Genomic DNA, 19,068 nt, shown 5'->3' with positions numbered 1-19,068 from the left:
CTCCGCGGGGCCGGTGGCGAACGGGGACCCCTCCCTGTGCCCTCACCCCCTCCCTGCCCCGCGGGGCGCCGGGCTCGCAAACGCGCCTCAGGCAGCGGCCCCGCTGGGAGGAAGCGGGGAGGCCTCAGGTGCTCCGGGCTGGGGGCTGGAGGCCGGCACCAGGCGCTTGGGAAGCGGCTGAGAAGGCAGCAGGCAGCCCAGGGTAACGCGGGGGGGGTCCCTCGTGGGTCCCTCGTGGGTCCCTCGTGGGTCCCTCATGGGTCCTAGGGGTTCCTAGCGCCACCTCTTCCTAGGGGGTGCGTGCTTCTGTCAGATCTCAGGCTGACTGACGCGTGGGGAAAAGTTGCGGTGTATTGCAGAGTTTGTTCTCGACCATGTTTTGTGGCCTAAGTGCTATGCTTTGTGCTCGGAGGTGGAGTAGGTCTAGAAATTACTTTTTATTTTAAGTTAATTTGGCTTCATAGCGTGTCTTAAAATTGTAAAATCGTGTAGTCTTTTTGAGTTGTTTTTCGTTTCTTTTTAGGACAGGAAGGAGGTAGAGGAGTAAATCTGCATGAAGGTGTTTCAAGTCTTTTTTTTTTTGTTGTGGGTTGGCATGGTTCCTATGATGGTTCCCATCTGTATCTGGGTTCCTAACCCGAGTGGCTTGAAATGCCAAGATTTCTTCCTCAAGGGTTGCTGCACTAAGGCTCTGCTTTCTCGTTCATTCAGGGTGCTTCTGGCCCTGTGTTGAAAGCTACCTCTGCTGCAATCTGTGTACGTCTTGTACTAACAACCACTTTTTTTTTTTTTTTTCTCCTTGTCGTCTTCCCCTTCCTACTGCAGACCTCATCTAACAAAGGATGGATTTCACAGAGGCGTATTCTGATCGGTGTTCCACTGTGGGACTCGCAGCAAGAGAAGGAAATGTTAAAATGCTGAGGAAACTGATTAAACAGGGGTACAGTCTTGATGTCCCAGATAACAGGGGGTGGATGCCAATCCATGAAGCAGCAGCTCACAATTCCAGTGAATGTCTGAGGCTGCTAATTGATGCAGGTAAGGAAAAAAAATACATGGAATAGCTCAAATTTGTAAATTTGTTTCGTAGACATTGACTATAGTAAAGTGGCCATGTTGTAGCCTGTGAATGACAACTGGTTTTACTTTACCTTTTCAGTCCAAGGTAGGTATATTATTATCATATATTGCTTTGGGCAGCAATAACTGATGATGCTGTTTGAAGGAGTCCATCAGCACATTCATGGACATGCTGCAGGCCTCCCATCTCCAATAACTCAGTTATTTTAAGTTATTTTAAATTATTTTAAGAACTGTGTTTTGCAATTTATTGCAATTTATTGTTACAATCTGTAGCTCCATCTGACAACTACATAAATTCAAAGACGTTTGAAGGCATGGGTGCACTGCACCTTTCTGCACGCTGTGGCTCTTTGGAAAATGTCGGTGTTCTTCTAGAAGCTGGAGTTGATGCTGATGAAGTTACCACTGAGGCAACCACCGCGCTCTTCCTAGGTGATGCATGCTTCTGTGAAATCTTAGACTGACTGATATGTGGGGAGAAGTTGTGGTATATTCCAGAGTTTATTCTCTATCATGTTTCATATTTTTGTAGCCTAAATGCTATGCTTTGTGCTCGGAGGTGGAGTAGGTCTAGCTATTACTTTCAGCTTCAAAGCTGAATGCTCTGCCCCTTCTTTCCCTCCTTCACTCTCCATTAATTTCACTTATCTGATCTGAGGAGATAATGTTAACGATGAAGATCTTACTGTTCAGAAAGAGGCAGTAGTTCTTCAGATCTTCCTGAAGGCTCATGCATTTGATCTCTAATTCATGGATGCTTCATGTGTATTACTGCTAAGATACTACTTAGACAAATAAGTTATTTTTCTTATGTCTGTCTTTCTAATGTACATAAACCAAAACTGGAAGGGATATTTACACCTTTTGTATTGATTGGCAAGTTATTTTTTTACTGAGCAAAGGAAAATAGTAAGTTCTACACCATGTTTAACTAAATATAAATTCAATTCCATGTTCATACACCTCAAACAGTACGTGAATGATGTTAAAATACAATAGGGTTTGCTGTGGTGGCTGTGGGGTGTTATGGTGGTAAACAAGGTTTATGCAGAATGAAAGTATTTTTTTCTAAGCACATCACTTGTCTAATAAATAAAGTTCCAGGCATATTAACTTCTTGTAATAGGACATGTAAAATCGCTAAAACAATTTCTCTGATTTTCATTTGGTAGTTTAACAACTAAGGTTCCTTAGTTTAATATCTTCTATAGTTTTTGTTTACATCTTTAAATGCTTAAGACTTCTATAGTGAATCCTCAGAATACTAATTATCGAATTAAATATGCTTGTTGTTTTACAAACACTGTGATTGCCACGTTAACTTTTACCTACAAGTCTGTTGACACTTAATTTTTAAACAACTAAATAGGTTATTTATTTAAAAGAATCTGTAGCAGACAGCACTTGTGGGGAAATCTTCATTAAAGGCACACTGGATAGAGGTACAGTATGCCTAAGTGCTTACATAGATGAGACTGGACCAAGGAACGGTCCTGGGGTTGTGTAGCCAAGGGATTTTCAAAACAGAAAAAGTTCATGGCCAGGTATCCAGAGTGCAGAATAGGGCTACGGCACAGCTCAGTGTTGGACACTGAGTACTGCAAGCCAGAGGCACCCATTTTGCAAGCATGTGCATGAATATTTGAAAAATAGTGATGATTCACAGGTGATTTATCACCGTATCAAGCACTCCCTGATACATGAGAAGTGTGTCTTGGCAGAATTGGTGGTGGCAGAAATACAAGGATGAGTCAGGATACTGAAGGAGGCTTTGTCTACGAATATACTTATATAAACTAAATGTACAATTTATAAATGAAGTTTATATAGATGTTAAACCACAGTTTTAAACTTTTTTTTCTGTAACAAGTTTGAGTTTGGAGGAAGTTGCTGGGACATAGCAGTGGGCTTCCTAAGTTCAGGAGGCCACAGCAACTGTCGCACAGTTAGCAGCCAGCTGCAGAATTGTCTCAGATTCACAGGAGAGAAACTTGCTTTTGTTGTGCGTATTAGTGCAATGGGGGTGGGATTTTAACACATCTAACTGGACCTTTTGTGACTGAATTTCCATTCTCTGCATCTGTGTTTTTGCAGTTTAAATGTAAAAGGCAAGTAAGCAAATACACTTATAAAAGAATTAGGATTATTGTGTCAGGAATTTAGTGTTGAGAGCATCTGAGATTTTCAATGAGTTCTTTAACTTAATAAGGAGATTTTTTTTTGGTTGTTTTACTCTTTTGTTTGAAGCTGTTGAAAACGGACATGTAGAGGTTGTAAAGCTTCTGCTCCAACATGGAGCAAATGTTGAAGGACCTCATTCCTGGTCTGGGTGGAATTCTTTGCACCAAGCTGCTTTTCAGGTAACCTGTAAGTGTATCATACCATTTCCGTGTAACTGGTGTATTCTGAGTGGTAGTTTGTATATTTTTTGCCTTTTTATCAGATGATTTTCTTTCCTAACCTACCCTAACAGTCATGTACATGCAATGTACAGAAGAGTGTATCTGATATGGTATGATGAAACTACATGATGTTGGGAAGCAGTAATTATTTAACTATTACAAATATTTCAAGCAGTTACAAGCTCACTGACTGTATCTGTTACAAGATTTTTTCTGAGAAAGAATTCCATTTAGTATTTCCTGATCCCTGAGATATAAGATGTGTTTCTAGCATGGAAATATATTAGCTCAGTGGCTCTATAAACTAATTTAATTTCCATTTGTATTAGGTAAATGAACAAAAGTGAAAAAATAAATAATTTATTTTTTTCCAACATTAATTTTGCAGTATACCTCTAGAATATATTGCATTTTTTCTGATTTCTGTTTAGAAGGGGGGGGGGGAGCAGATTATGTAAATTCCAGATCTTTTCTTGTTGTTAAGAATAAAAATATTTATTTCAGGGATACACTGAAATAATTAAAATACTCCTGGAGAAAGGGGCAAGCATTGAGTGTAAGGACGACTTCGGAATTACGCCTTTGTTTGTTGCTGCTCAGTATGGAAAGCTGGAGAGCTTAAGAGTGCTTGTATCCCATGGTAATTGCAGTCTTTTGTTTGTCTTTATTGTTTTTAAGCTTGCATCAGCCTGTCATCAGATACAATTTTAGTTCCACTTTTACAATTCATAACTTCACATTTAAATAATGTAATCTAGATGTAGTTAGTTAGGTATGCAAAACTACCTTAATTACTAAAAAGCTGATTTAGGAATTTGATGTTGTTTTCATGAAATGATAGTAGGAAATAACAGAACTATGAAAAAAGTAAGGATCATCAGGGTTTCAGAACACCTTCAATAGCACTACATTAGCACTGTTTTGATGACATCCTCTCTCTGGTCACAAAGCATCAGCAGTAGTTTCATCCAGATATTGAACAAGTTTCATGTGTCTAAGTGCATGTATAGCCAAAATTAAGTGAGTAACTTGCTTGTTTTGTGTTGAGTAATCTCAAGTGTTGGATTTGTCAGGCGCAGACATCAACTGTCAGGCCAAAGACAGAGCCACTCCACTACTGATCGCTGCGCAGGAGGGCCATGCAAAGTGTGTGGAGCTGTTACTGTCAAAAGGGGCAGATCCAAACCTCTACTGCAACGAGGACAACTGGCAGTTACCTATTCACGCAGCAGCTGAAATGGGCCATAAAAAGTAGGTGGTCAAAAATACATTCAAAGCATTCTGGTGTTAAAAGCTTAACCAACAAAGAGGATGTTCAGCTCTAAAAGGAAGATAAATGAGTTTTCAAGCTGATTTGTAGTTTAGGATTTCTTAATCTTTTCATATTTTAAATGGCTGTTAGTAGTCCCAGTGAAGTGATCAACTGTTTTGAAGTCACCTTCTGATCGGGGTCTGATCCATAACTGAGTAACTCTTTAGAAGGGTTTCCACAGTCCTGAATCGGATACTGATTTAGTTAGTGGCCGTGTTATTTTTGCATCTTAAAATGTAAAGAACAGTAGCATATGATTCATTCACAACTTGAACAGCTCTTAATTAGAATTACAGTTGTGTCTGTGAAGTAATTTTATGCAAATAATGAATTAGCTGAACCAGGGAGAAACTGAAAGCCAACAAAACAGTTCCTTCAGTCCTTCTTATTCTAGCTTTGCTCGATTCTGATGAAATAAGTCACTTTCACAGCTGAAAACCAAGAGTGGAAAGAAATTTCTGGAGTTATGGGCCATTGCAGAAAAGCATTTGTCAGGAAGCCCATGGTTGCACGTGCGTGACATCACTTACTTGTACTAATGATGATGCTAACTGCAGGTCTCTCAGTAGGTGCTTGATCTTAACTGTTGACAGCAGAGGTTCATGAACTGAGCTGTCATTGAACTTTGGGTGTCAAATCGATGCCTCTTCTCAAATTGATGAGGAGGACAGACTGTGCTTAGATACTGAGCTGCTTTTTCTTCATTTTAGTAGAAACAGAAGATGGGTTGGCAAAAATGTCAACGTTAGGAATGTCTTCAAATCAAATGCTGCATTCATAGCTGTTGCAGCACTACGTAACTGGCAGTCTGAGCAGCATCAATAAATTCTCGTAGCAAAGGAACTGGTGTTTACCCTGTAATTCTCATTAGCTGGGAAGGATGTGGAGGGTGAAATAGACTGATTCGTCTGCTTCAGTGTCTCAGTGAGTGTTGTCGAACAGAAGGAAATACTCGTTTTATTTGCAACTTGCATATTGAGTTCACTTCCAGGCTTCATAGGAGTCTAGTTTTAAATGTGCACCAGAGGTACCCTATTGCTGTAAAAAGGATCCTTGGAAAATAGGAAATATGTCTCTCATTTGAATTAAAACATACGTATTGCTAGCCTCCTTCGAATAACGGAATACAAGATTTTAGAGGCACCTAAGTCTGTACGTGGCAGTGCAGTTTTTTCTGCCTATCATCAGTGCAAATCCAAGCAGAAGCACGCTGTGGGTGTGGGTATGAAATGACAATGGTTCTTTAAAGCAAACTAAGCAGTGAAAAAACAGGTAGGGTTTTTTTCTTGAGTTGTAATGACCATATGAAAAATAACCATACGTTTGAAATGTAATCATTGCATAAGGTCATGCAATTAAATAGTGTTTTTTAAATATTTGCAGTATACTAGAGATGTTAATACCAATTACTGACCGGATTTGCGACAAAGAAAAAGGCAAAGTGAGCCCTGTGTATTCAGCAGTGTATGGAGGTAATAAAGAATGTTTGGAAATGTTACTTAAAGAAGGCTACAGTCCAGATGCTCAGGAGTGCCTTAGCTTCGACTGCAGATCACCCATGTGTATGGTTTTCCAAAAAAAGTAAGTATAACTATTCTATTCTGAAATTATTCATAACTCTGCTGGTCTTCTATTTAACTTTTTTTTTTTTTTTTTTTTTTTTTTTTTTTTTTTTTTAATATGTGGGGTTTCCCTGCCCTTTTTCTTCCAGCTCGTGAGCTGGCAGAATTAAACCGTAAGTACAAAGATGGTGTGTGGAGCTGTTGTTGAAGGCTTCCTAGGGAAAGCTTGGTCTTTGAAGGGGATTCCTGTAGAACATAACTGCAGGTTTTGTGCTTTGAAGAGGCCTTATCAACACACCTCTGTCTTCTGGGAACATGCCTTGATGCTCTAATTCAGTACAGAGGACTCTTAATTAGCTAAATTCCTTTTGGTAAGGATGAATTACTGGAAAGTAGTGTTGTACTTTTCTGTATGCCGGTCTTCTGCATAAGACTAGCAGAATTAACCAGGTCAACATTATAGCTGTAAGGAGGACTTGAAAATGGAATAAATTTGATGTAATGACTAATTTCTTTCTGTATCTGGTAGATAGTGCACACCCCTGGTATTCAACAGGAAATAAAATAATGCTTACTTCATAATACAAAGGCTGTCAAAGTAGAGGAAAAATAGTAAGGTATAAGAGCCTTACTGCTCTGTATGCGTATGGTATGTCTGTGAGCTGTTCTTAGTGAACTTTTTGTTGATTTTTTCCTTTAGTAATGAATCTGTTTCTTCATTTTTCTGTGGGAAATTAATTTGTGGAAGAGTGGGCTATTTTTATTTTATTGTTCTAAGAGATCCAGATGTTGCTGTCCCTAGGTTCGCCTTGTCCTTCTCCCAGAGTAATTCAGTTTATAAAATATACGAGGGACTGAATGCTGACACAGCTCAAAGCAAGATTGAGAATCAAATCTGGGTCGCTTCTTGGCAGCACTGGGTTTTGCACAGAGCTAATTTTTAGATTCTAATTTAGATTCTAATTGAGAACAACTGCCTAATACTGCTTTATGGCTTAGGGCAATGGAGAAATTTTAATGTGGTAGAGAATCCATCTGAAAACAACTTTTTAAAAATTCAGTTGATTGCTGTCTACTGTCTAATATTTTGCCAGAATTCAAGTTAGTTGACCCTTTGTAGACAGTCTTCCTTGGGAACATCAACCCGGAGTAATGTTACGTGCCCAGTGTGCTTCATTAGAGAAAATACCTTCATAGAGACTTTTAAATTTTCTTAAAACTCAGATTCTAACAGAGTGTTTGACATTCATGGATCAAAATTTGTTTCTTGTGCTGTTGCTCAAATCCGTGAACTTTTGGTAGTTTTGAATTTTGTTCACACACCCCTTCCCCCGCCCCGCGTTAAAATGCACATTATACAGTAGATCCAAAAGTATAGGGAGATTCTGTGGCTACCTTACATTTGTGACTCATGATTTCAGTTTCTTATTTTTGAATCTTGTTTTCCACATATGACCTGTTCTGATTTCCTTTATTTAAGGAAGAAAAATCAAAGCATGCAATACTTCAGCAGTTTCAAAACCTCATCACCTGCAAACCTTCTTAGCTAAAATACAAAGGTGAGAGGAGATGTATCTCGGTGCCCCGACTGCTATAACTACCTGAGGCTTGAACACAGGCCTACAGCCTATCTGAGAAGTTGTTTTTTGTGAGAAAGCCTGCCCTCATTTTTCTTTCTCATTTGTGAGAAAGCCTGCCCAAGTTGGAAGCTGAAAGGAACCGCGGGTTTCTCAGGACAGAACCAACAATTGTGTTAAATATAAGGACCAGAGTCTCCTAAACCAATTTAGGTTTAAACTGATGCTTTCTAGAAACAATTGGAGTCAGGCTGGTGTGGTTTTCTTTGGGTTTGTGGGGATTTCTCATAGAGGAAGTATGCTTGCTCAGTGGCAATAACTTAAAGATGCTTTTCTGTGAAAAACTAATGGGATGTCCTGTTCCATGTGTGCTGCTCGTAGGTTTTTTAATTTAATTGGTATTTTTCTGAAATACGGGATCACGCTGCTTGGGATCAATTTGGGATATTGCCTGTGCCATGAAAAGTTTACGTTGTTTCGACGCTTCTTGAAGTTGGGCTGTTCACTGCCTTCTGGCGATCAGTTATCAGAGTTCGTAAGTTACGCAGTTAAAGCACACGAGGAGTACAAGCAATGGCTGCCCCACCTGCTCTTGGCTGGTTTTAATCCAGTGAATTTGCTGTTCAGGTTCTGGTAAGCAGACGTTATCTTGTTTTCTTAAATGTTGTATGCTAATCTGTAAAGCTGTTGCAAATGAGAGTTTTTAGCTGAGAATTAGTGATTATCAGTTGTCATGATCAGGAATGGGAAGGGTTAGGGAAGGTCTGAAATAAGGTTCATGGATAATGGCTGGATTGAGTAAAACAAATGACCGTGAGGAAGATGGCAGAATGAAGACTGTTCTATTCCTACCCTGGAGAAAGGCATCTTTTCTTGCTTTTTAAACTCAGCATTTCTTAAAAGCACCCATGTTTTGTTGCAAGTTGAGTTTCTATGTATAATACAGGAATTGTAGGAAGAATTTCAAATACCAAGAAAGGTTAAGAGATAGGAAACAAATGGAAGATGAAGGTGGTCTGAGGTTAGGAGCAAAGGAAAGAGAGCTAGAGCTTGTGTTAAACAAAATACTGTGGCAAAAGTATTCTTCTGTGTATAAGTTACTGCTTGGTGCTGGTTTATATTTAATTAGGCACTGCAGAGTTAAACATGTACATAAAATTATGAAGTATTTGTATTTCCTTCTGTTTTTTTTTCCTGTCCATGGAAAAGATGCTTAGATTTGATCAACTTCATACTTCTAAGTGGTTAACAAGATAATTTATGCTCTGTAACGTCATTGCATATATCACTTAAATGTATGAAAGGAGTACGATTTTAAGATCTACTTAGTTTTTAAATACCAATTTATATTTCAGCTAATGTTAGGTCGTTATGCTCTCAGTATTTTAAAAAACATTCATTTATGACTTAGTGAGATTCTCCTGTTCATTAGCATCCATGATGTGCTGAGCAGTAGAGGAGCATACGAAGAGCTGGGCACCTCTGTGCTTTTGTATATCATATTTATAAACAGGAGACTAAGTGATTGCACAAGTAGACACACTTCAAGATGACAATTCAGGGGGGAAACAGGTGTCCCTGTGTATGTATATGATAGGAGATGCTTTTTTGTATTTTGTTATCTGCAACTGCTTTTATAGAGTTTACTTTTTTGTTTAAATACCCACTTTTTAAAAATAGTGCATTTTACATCATAATCCACAGAACTGATGTTTCTATGAGTTTAACTGCAGTATTGACTATTCTGTCTTGGAAAGTAACAAGAGGATAATAGAGCAATGATAGGTATATGGTTGATTAACTGCCCCTGGCTCATTGTGCAAAACAACTATATAATCATAAACACGTCAGTCTAGAGCATTGGCACTTTTAATTACCAGCAGGAAAGTGAAGTCACCCTTCTCTTTAAGACGGCCAAGCAGTCAGACCTCGCTCCTGGGTGCTTTTCAATAAGTGTATAAAAGTAAATCTCAGTGTTGGAAACTGAAATAATAAAAACTAGAAAGGACATAAAATATTTTTGACACGACTCTCTTAAAAAAGGAAGTGTATGAAAAATGTTTAGTATTTTGTGTGTTTACAGCATTTTATATTTCCATTTAGATGAAAATTCAGGATTGTATATATATAGGTAAGAAGGTGTTCTATGAAATTGTGTGACTGTTCATCATGTGTAGTACTAAAAAAGCTGTTTTACCTGCTGTTACTTTAAGCCTCTTTATAAGTTCCATTCAGTTAAACTATTGCTAGAAGTTCTTTCTACATTCTAAAGAAATGAAATGTAGGAGAGTTTGAAACACTTGCAAATTTTGTTGTTTTGTTTGATTGTTTTAAATAAGTAGCTAAATATTTGCTATGTGTTTTTTTTTTTTTTCCTCAAACATGATGGTAATGCTTGTAACACCCTGTTGTCTCACCACCTTAACTAGAATTTAGGTGTAAATTGAATAAGAAGTAAGTGCAGAGAAGAGTGCTCTCTTTTACCAAGGCATTTGTATTTCAGAACAGGTATTTTTCTCTTGCAGTCTAGCTTACTTCTGAAAAAAAAAGTAACGGAGGAAGATAAAATCCTTAGTAAGGAGTCATGCTGTCAGAATTACTTTGAATTTCTATTTAATGGTTTTCTGTGCTTGGAATATATATTGTTATGGATTTGTTAAAAACAAGAAAACTTTCTGGGTGTTACTTCTATTACTATATTTATGCTATTGTGTAAAGTGATATCTTACGGGAGTTGTGTTGTGCAGGATTTACTCTGTGAGTGAGGATGTCCTTAATTTCATTCTGGAGTTCACAAACTGGAAGAGACTTCCCCCAGCTGTCGAACGAGACCTTTCAGACTACAAAGAGAAATTCAGCTGGACTCCCAAGAGCCATTTTGGTAAGCAAAACAATTGGAAAAATAAGTCTCTGTGTATACTGATCTCCAGGATATAAGTGGGAAACAGCTCTTTGTCCTAACACATAAATGCAAAGAAGGTCAAATAGTCAGTAGATACTGCTTGTCCAGAAACTGGGCAGCAGAAACAATAGTTACCGAAAACAAGCAAACAAAACATATCTGAATGAATTTTACTGATTTCATTGTTCGATTCATAGTTCATGTGTTTCAATTCGGGTTATCTTTTCCACTTCAAATTAACAAGCATGCTGTAAAATATGGGCAGCGACTATAAGTTAGTACTGCATCTTCCTAAAGATCCTCTTCTGGGAAGATTTAAGTTGCATTTTCTAGACAATATCCCGCTGCCTTTGTTTTTAAATTTGATTTGTATTTCTAACAAAGTGTCTATCTTGTTCTGGAAGCATTGACAGTAATTAAAATAAAAGCCATCTATATCATCATACTAAATACCTACAAATCTAGAAATTCATTATCACTCCTGTAATTGAAACAAAGTCAGCCAAAACGATTCAATTATAGATTGTCCAGGAACACCAGTGCTTGACGTTTTCACCTTCCAGAAAAGCAGCTTTAACATAGAGCTTGCACTATGACCTATGCATTATGTTACTGAAAAACTGCTCAGATATGTTAGTGACTCAGTTTAAAGCATATTCTTTTTTAAATTGGCTACAATAATTTTGAAAACGTCTAAATCATATTATTGTTATTAAATAAGACTTTATTTGGAATATTTAACGCTAATGAGGATATATTTTTGGAGTGTAAAAAAAAAAAAGGCTTTATTTGGGGAAATTTATTTGAAGTTCTTTCGGTTCCTTTGTTGTTAATAAATGTATGTGTGTTGTAATAGTATTTAATACCCTGTAACCAAATAGCAATACTTGTAATTTAAGTATTATATGTATTATGTTTAATGATATAATAATATATTAAATATATTATTGTTACTATTATTATTATCTATTACAAATAGCAATACTGACCAAACCTGCAGAGAGGAAGAAGGTGGGAAGACAGTTTTTCACTTTTTCATTCTTTCAGCCAAGAGCAGTCAGGGCAAGCAGGCCAGCTGCTATGCTGAGCAGTATTTTCCCCTTGAGGAGTATTAAGTACTCTGAGATAACTGAGATAAGCTGGTCATGTGAGTGAGCACAAGAAATTAAAAATGAAGAGTTTGTGACGAAAAATTCAAGAACTGACATTCATACCTCCAGCTGAAGGCTTACAAAATGTATAGTCCCGTAAAGTTTTGTATTTCAATAGAGAAGGATGAGTATGGCAACTGCATAAATGATTGCAGTTGATATTATAGCAAAAAAGCTGATGTGGCAGAGCAGTGTCCTTCACAGTCAATAATTCTGCCTCGTTACCTGGCTGAGAATGGGGGGTTTCAGAGGGATCTATGTAAACTAAGCAGACAGGCAGTGTAGTCCCATGGTTCCGTTCACCACTTGATCTGTTTTGTATTCCTCAGCCTTCATTCCTTCCCTGTCTCACCTGTGTCGTCTTGAGATCCGGTCCATTTTAACGAGTGAACGCCTGCGATCGGACCGCTTCATCCGGGACTTGCCGCTGCCGGCCTGTCTGCAGGACTACCTCCTGTACCTGGACGTACTTCGTGCCAGCGCTGTCCCAGAGCAGGAGGATTGCCTGGGGCAGCGAGAGGAGGCAGTTCACTCTGCCACCACCTCCAGCTCTGAAGATGCAGAGAGGAGGGACAGTCCGTAATGCCAGCACTAGCTGATGGCACTGCCAGCGACTCAACGCTGTGGCCGCAAGTTTTGTAAAGGCAGTTAGCAGGCACCAGGGAAACACTGCTGTAAGTAAGGTTGCAGAAAAGAATCTTTTCATGCTGCAGTTTTATACCAAATTGGGACGTTTGTTACAAGCTCTATGATGTGCTCATTTAAAAAGTCTTCTTGTAGCTTTCTAGGTCTGTGAATATTTTCTGATTTTGAAAGGAAGTGTTTAACTCTTGCAGAGTAAAATTAGCTTGTTCAATGAACAGAGCTTATATAGTAGCTGAAGTCTATTTGGTCAGACACTGTGAATAGATACCACGTTCTAAGTACAGCATATACAGTACAAGGAAAACAATGGTGTATTATTGTTGTGAAGTTGTACGTTGGGGAGTAATCTAGCTGAACCTGAGGTAGAAAATTAATGAGAAAGGGAAGGATTTCCTCAATAAACTGCCCCCCCCCTTCTTTCCTTGTTCATCTGTATTCAGCATGTGGAGAGCTGTTGTTCTTTTATCATCATTTTCAGTCATCTTTGAGCAGCTCTTCCTAGTCACTTCCCTTGGAACTGTTTGTGCTTGTCTCCCCACATGGTTGCTTTTAGTCAATATTTTTATAGTTAAGAGCAAATCATTGCATATGAACATTAAGTTAACGTGATCCAAAGTCAAGGGATTTGTTTGTATCTCTTACTCAGTAACAGATACACCACTTTCTTCTTTCTTTAGAACTGTTTACAACCTTGATTTAACGTCATAATTTCTTAAGAATATTCCTTATACCTCAAATATGTTTACAGCTAGCACTGGAGCCTATAAGAGCTGCAACTGTGATTTGGAGCAATAGTTGCAGTTTTCTGCTCAAATTTATTGCAGGATGTAACTTTAACATTTGTATCCTTTAGTGACAAACTGAATTATGAAATAAATGAGATCCTTTCCTCTAAATAGAATTTCTTGCATAAAATCTGATTAACTTGTAGTGTTGTGGGGTTTTTTTACAAAGCTGTATCAAACTGCACACTTTCATTATTAGAGTACAACACATTTTGCAGCCCTTATAAACTAGTTTTCTATGTGTTAACAACCACTTCTCTTAACAAAGGATATAGGAGAAAATTAAAAAATGCATTGAAGAGTTCTTACCCTTCTTGTGTTGTTCTCAGCTTATGCACCATCCATTCCTGACTGGGAAAGGCGCAGCTGTGTCTCATCTCCAGCCTTCCAGTTTGGTGAAAATGTCCACGGGAAAGGCCAAGACAGCCTCTCCCTGCTCTTTGAAGGAACTTTCCACTTGAAATGCCAGGAAATTCCCACTTGGAATGTGGGGAAAAGGCCCCCTCCCTTTGGAGGAAATTCCACCCTTTTGAGAAAACTCCTATTTGGATTGCTGGGAATTTCTTCTCTTTGGAGGGAATTCTCATTAGGAAATGCCAGGAAATTCCTTTGTCATGGCCGAGGAAACTTCCCCTGAACACCAGGAAAATCCACCTCCTTTTGAAGGAAATTTCCCTAGGAATTATTAGCGATTTCTCCCTTGCTGTGGAGCCAATTCCCCCTTGGGACACCAGGGAAGTACCACCCCCCTCCTTTGGCAGACATTCCCATGTGGAAGGCCCCGATATCCCCACACACACAGTGGATGAAGATCCCACTCCAGGTAATAGCTGTTTCCCCCAGACTTGGAGGACATTTCCCCTGCAGAACACTAGGAAACACCTTTGGTTTTGGAAGAAATTGCCATCACGAATGTGAAAAAAATTCCTACACACATTGGGGGAGAACTTCCCCTTGTAATGCCAGGAAATCTCTCCACCTGCCATGCCCACAGTGTCCAGTGCTCGCCTGTCCCTCCCAGCCCAGCTCTGTGGTGTGATGTCTGTGCAACGGCCACTGGAGCACACCCAGGGCAGCGTGGGGAGCAGCTCCCGGGCTACGCACTGCGCTCCCAGCTTGTGTCAAGGTACACCAGCAATTACCTTCAGCTGGTGCACCGGGTGCCCTCTACACTCAGGAGCTTGTAAAGAACGCTCATTTCCCACATATTGTGGCACCCTGCCTGTGACCTTTGAGCCTGCAGGAAGACAGAAAATGAGATTTTCTTTGTTTCCAAAGGCTGACCAGGTGCCTAGAGCTGCATCTGCTCCCGCCCTGCTCCGCTGGAAGCGGCGGGGCTGGGTGACAGCTGCCAGTGGGGCAGTGGCGCAGGGTGAACAGGAGCAGTTTTATCACAAGGGCAGTGCCACTGGTCCAGCATCTCAGGAGAGCAGGACAAAAGTGGCCGAAAATGAAGAGACTTCCCAAGCCTTTTGCTTTCCTTTTACTTGATTTCGTAGCCTGGAAAGCTGGCTCTGGGCACTCTGGGTGGCTGTTGCAGAAGGTGCCACAAGAAGGAAGGGGCTGACCGGCTGGGGCAGGAGCCCAGGGCTGGGGCAAGGGGAGGCCCCAGAGGGCAGCACGAGGCAATGGCAGGGGCTGTTCACCCTGGGCACTGCCTGGCTTCCTCCCTGGGCTCAGCAGGGTCAGTGCCTGGGGGGCTGGCTTAGAGCCCACGTGTGGTCTCCCCTCGTGTAACCCACAGACCCTGATATGAAATGCCCCCCACAACCACAACGACACGACACCAGTGTACAAAAATCCTGCCTTCAATAAGTGGAAAAGCACCCGCATCTCGCTGAGGTTGGTGGAGGTGCTGGCACGCCTACGCGGAAGCCAGCTGCTGCACACTCGCTCTGGGAAAGCCTCATTCTGCAACAGGGAAGCTGACGCTGCCTCCGCCGTGCTCACTGGTAGTAGATGCTGAAAGCGTGGAGGATGTACAGGAAGGTCGTGATGAAGGCAAAGAACTGCAGGAGAGAAAGGGCAAAAGCTGGGGTCAGCAGGGCTCCCCACAGGGTGTAACTCCATCATCTCACAGTGCTCTCGACCTTAGGAAATCTCAAAGCCTACAGCTCTTTCCAAACTTTTCCAAAAAAAAGTTTCCAACTCTTTTCCAAAAAAGGGGGGCAAAGCCCCCAAATTTCCCAGAGGAGGCAGCTGTGCAAAGCTGTCCTGAGCTGCTGAACCCCCAAGAAGCCTGCACCAGCACATGATGGAGAAAAGCAGCCGAAGCTCTAACCACCATCTGACACTGCTGGGCTGGATGGGCGTGGGTTGGAGCGCCTCTGCCACAGCCGCAGTGTTTGCTCCTGCTTCTCCCGGGGGAGCTGCAGGTGCTTAGGCCCGCCCGGGTTCTTCGAGACTGACTCACCGATGCCGCGCAGTTGAGCTGGTAGTAGTAGAGCGGGAACCCGTTTTCAAACTCAGACGCGATTGTTGCGTTGGCTTGCAAGACAGCAGCACTCATGTACAGAATGGCTGTGGCTCCGTGGTACAAACTATCCTGCAAAACAAGGGAGTGCTGCGGATCAAAAACTGCTCGGCCTTGTTTGTGTCTCTCCTGCCCCGAGGCCAGGAGATGCCACCGTCCATCCTCTGCGCACAGGAGAGCACAAAGGGGACAGGCACACCTGGGCACTCTGCAGCACACCGAACCTCCTGGTGGCACCTGAGGGACCCCATTTCCCAGGGGGGAAGCACAGGGCCCAGCCCCAGGCCCGTGTTCACGGGGATGAAGGTGGGAACAGCTTCTATCACATCCTGATCTCTTCCCTTTCACCCTGCCATTGAAAAGGGGCCACGAGCCACACATAGCAATGGCACAGCAAAACCTCCTCCAGGCGTTTCCAGTAAAGGCCTGGCCGTGTCCCCAGGGAGGAAAGGAGGAAAAGGACATTCGCTTGCAATGGGCTGGCCAACCCCTCGCCAGCTGCTGGTACCAGCTGCTGCTGCCCACACCACCTGCCCCTTTCTGAGCCCATCCTTACCAGCACTTTCCAGTTGTTGCTGTTTCTGTGAAAGCCGAAGATGTAACTGAGGAGGAGCAGCAGGGAGATGAGGCAGGATGTGATGGACACGTACATCACCCATCCCTGCTGCAGTGGGAGAGAGACCGAGGTAGCAGCAACAAGGATCCAGACCCAGGTCCCGCAGAGCTGCCAGGGACAAGCAAAGGCACCTTCCGTGAGCATGCGATGGGAAAAGTCCCTTCTCCTCCCTGCATCCCGCCTCGCCTCCCTCCTTCCCTCCCAGGCTGGCCCCAGGAAGCCCTTCATCTGTGGGCAGCGCGGCTGCTATGCAGGGCATCCTTGGGCCGGCAGCAGCACCGCCAGCTGGCACAAGTTTTTCCTGACTACTCTTGGGAAATGCCTCAAAACTTTTATTGCAAAACGGAAAGAACTGCTGCTGCGTTCAACACAAGGAAAAACCGCACCCCGAGGGCTTTGGCAAAGACGCCAGAAAGCGTGCGTTTATCTCGGAAATGTGAACCACCAATGTCAGCCCAGCCCTGCCCGCACATTAATAACCTGCCTGAAATCACAGCACGAGGAAGTCATCTCCCAGCTTCACGTACCAGCCCAGAGTGAGTCGCTTGCTCTGGATCCACCTCAAGTATTTACTATGCAGAAACAGCACACAGGGCTATCTGCCTCTACTCCCTCTGCCCTATGCCACGCCAGCTCTGGTGGATAAAACTCCTGCTTTGCACTGACTGTGCCCACGAGGTGTGGGTGGTGTGTGCTGCCCGCACCGGGGCCGCGGCTACCAGCTACCGCGCCGTATGTCAAAGTACAGGAGCAGCTATTGCAACCACTCGCACCGCCTGCCCTCTGGACTCAGACGCAGTGCAAAAATGTATGGAATTTTACAGTTTCCGGGCAGGTTGGCTTCTTGTAAAATCTAAATACAATAAGCAAAACTCCCTTCATTTTAAGCAATTTCCATTTTCTCTTTGCTAAGTAGAGCTGCTTCCGTTCCCAGGGCAGGCTCTTCAGCCCTGCCTAGCCCTATGGCAGCTGGCAGCCCCCTGCACGAGCTCCATGTGGTGCTGCAGCTTATCTGGTCCTCAAGCTGTCCCGAGAACAATTTAACCACAAAGACCAGCTCTGCATGGCCAGTATAAGCTACTAGAAATTAAGTTATTTCTCATTAAGGCTCTTTTCAGGATCCTCCTGAGGGCTCCCCCCAGATTTCTAAGCCCAGGACTCCCCAGAGCTGGGTGTGACAGCACAGCAAGGCTCGGCGTACTCACTATCTCCGGTAGGATGAAGGCATAGGGAACGGTTTTGAAGATGGCTGGTCCGGAGGGCACGGTGGGCTGCGTGGTGGCCGTGGGGGGACACGCCGATGCCATCGCTCCTCAGCTGAGGCCACTCCGCTCGGCTCGCATGTGTCTGCGCCGCGCCGCTCCCCGGCGGGGTTTTAACCGGCACACCCGCAGGGACGTAATCGCAGAGACCAGCCCAGGCTGGCACCACACTGCTTCCTCCAGCTGAAGGAGTCCTCAGCAACCCCCCGGTTCTCTTGTAACACACCCTGCTGCCAACACAGCCACAGGATGGGCTCACAGCCTGGCCAGCACCCCACCGGCAGTAGCACACTGTTAGTTCATCGTCTTTAATGGGAGAAGAAAAAAATCCCACACCACACCAGTGCAGAAGTTTCCTGCAATCCAATTTTGTCCTTGGCACTTGTTCAAGTGTGAAATATTTTTGTTTCCGCTCTTGTCTCCTCCCCTTTTTGCTCAGGTTTCTGCTACTTGTTCACGTAAGAATCCCCCACACCCATGGGATTCATCTAGCCCTCGAACACTTACAGCCCGCCACAGCCTTGGCAAACATTTCTTACAGACAACTCAATGCACCAGCAAAAGACGGAACAGTTTGTCCATCTGCTCTTAAGTGTCCAGAAAGGTCAGAAGGACAGCAACCAGGCCAGCTTTAATTTCCACCTCCTGGCAGATGTGCTTTGGATTCAATGAACACACTATTCTTTCTGCCTCACCCACTCAAGAAGTCTAGGAAATAACTGGAGGAATAAAAAGCTGAAAGTGGTCTCTCTGCCTCCTGTGCTAGAGTGGACAGAAAGACCCCGCTAACTCAGGCAACTCTGCAGCAAGAGGAGGGAGATCCCAGTAAGATAGCACACGTCTGTTAGAACAGCCAAGTTATGCCCTAGGAATTTGGCCTCTCTGCCAGGCTCCTGAACAAGACAGAAGAAAAACAAACCCATGATGTTTCTCATGGGCTCACATCGTAGGCCAGGGGGTTGCTCTTCGCAGGATTTCTGAAGGCTCCAGTTTACAAAAGCTGCCAGCGAGGGCTGGCCTTGGGCTCCACACAGCATGCTGCAATCTTTGAAGGGCCTTGTTTTAAAGCACTTCACACCACACAAAACTAGTGACTGCTTTGGATTTAAACTCACTTTGACTTGGTGCTGCCCACCTCACATCAGGCACCGTGGCAACGCACCCATCACCACAGACAAAGCAGCCAGACATCCAGGCTCTCCAGCACAAAGAGAAATCAGATTAAGGACTCTGTGCCAGGAGTGAGCAGCACTCAGTAAGGACCCTGGTTACAAACTGCTCAGGAAAAAGAAACCTTG

General features: G+C 42.8%; 2 protein-coding genes across 4 annotated transcripts in view; one reads left to right on the top strand and one right to left on the bottom strand.

Annotated features, from left to right (window-relative positions):
- ASB3 (ankyrin repeat and SOCS box containing 3) overlaps window positions 1–13,524 on the top strand; it is a 30,704-nt gene extending 17,180 nt beyond the window's left edge. For 2 of the 3 annotated variants that reach the window (XM_084284648.1, XM_084284649.1), the window contains exons 4-12: window positions 826–1,038; window positions 1,357–1,515; window positions 3,331–3,443; window positions 3,990–4,125; window positions 4,559–4,736; window positions 6,181–6,378; window positions 8,318–8,569; window positions 10,684–10,817; window positions 12,319–13,524. In XM_084284648.1, coding sequence (XP_084140774.1) covers window positions 843–1,038; window positions 1,357–1,515; window positions 3,331–3,443; window positions 3,990–4,125; window positions 4,559–4,736; window positions 6,181–6,378; window positions 8,318–8,569; window positions 10,684–10,817; window positions 12,319–12,572 — 1,620 coding nt within the window. In that variant the 5' untranslated portion in view covers window positions 826–842 and the 3' untranslated portion in view covers window positions 12,573–13,524. Of the gene's footprint in view, window positions 1–70; window positions 203–825; window positions 1,039–1,356; window positions 1,516–3,330; window positions 3,444–3,989; window positions 4,126–4,558; window positions 4,737–6,180; window positions 6,379–8,317; window positions 8,570–10,683; window positions 10,818–12,318 lie in introns of those variants that run through there. The other variant, XM_084284650.1, reaches the window with a different exon arrangement.
- Window positions 13,525–15,228: 1,704 nt separating this feature from the next.
- Window positions 15,229–19,058, bottom strand: MALL (mal, T cell differentiation protein like). Its single transcript, XM_084284145.1, has 4 exons — window positions 17,714–19,058; window positions 16,449–16,616; window positions 15,833–15,964; window positions 15,229–15,428 (listed from the first exon to the last, which is right to left on the bottom strand). Exons 1-4 carry the CDS (start codon window positions 17,813–17,815, stop codon window positions 15,366–15,368), a joined length of 465 nt encoding a protein of 154 aa, XP_084140271.1. The 5' UTR covers window positions 17,816–19,058; the 3' UTR covers window positions 15,229–15,365.
- Between the last annotated feature and the right edge of the window lie 10 nt (window positions 19,059–19,068).

This window comes from Netta rufina, assembly GCF_964035555.1.
Source record: "Netta rufina genome assembly, chromosome: 3".
Lineage (NCBI taxonomy): Eukaryota > Metazoa > Chordata > Aves > Anseriformes > Anatidae > Netta > Netta rufina.
Note: the sequence above shows the minus strand (reverse complement) of the source record. Positions and strands in the feature narration are given on the sequence as shown.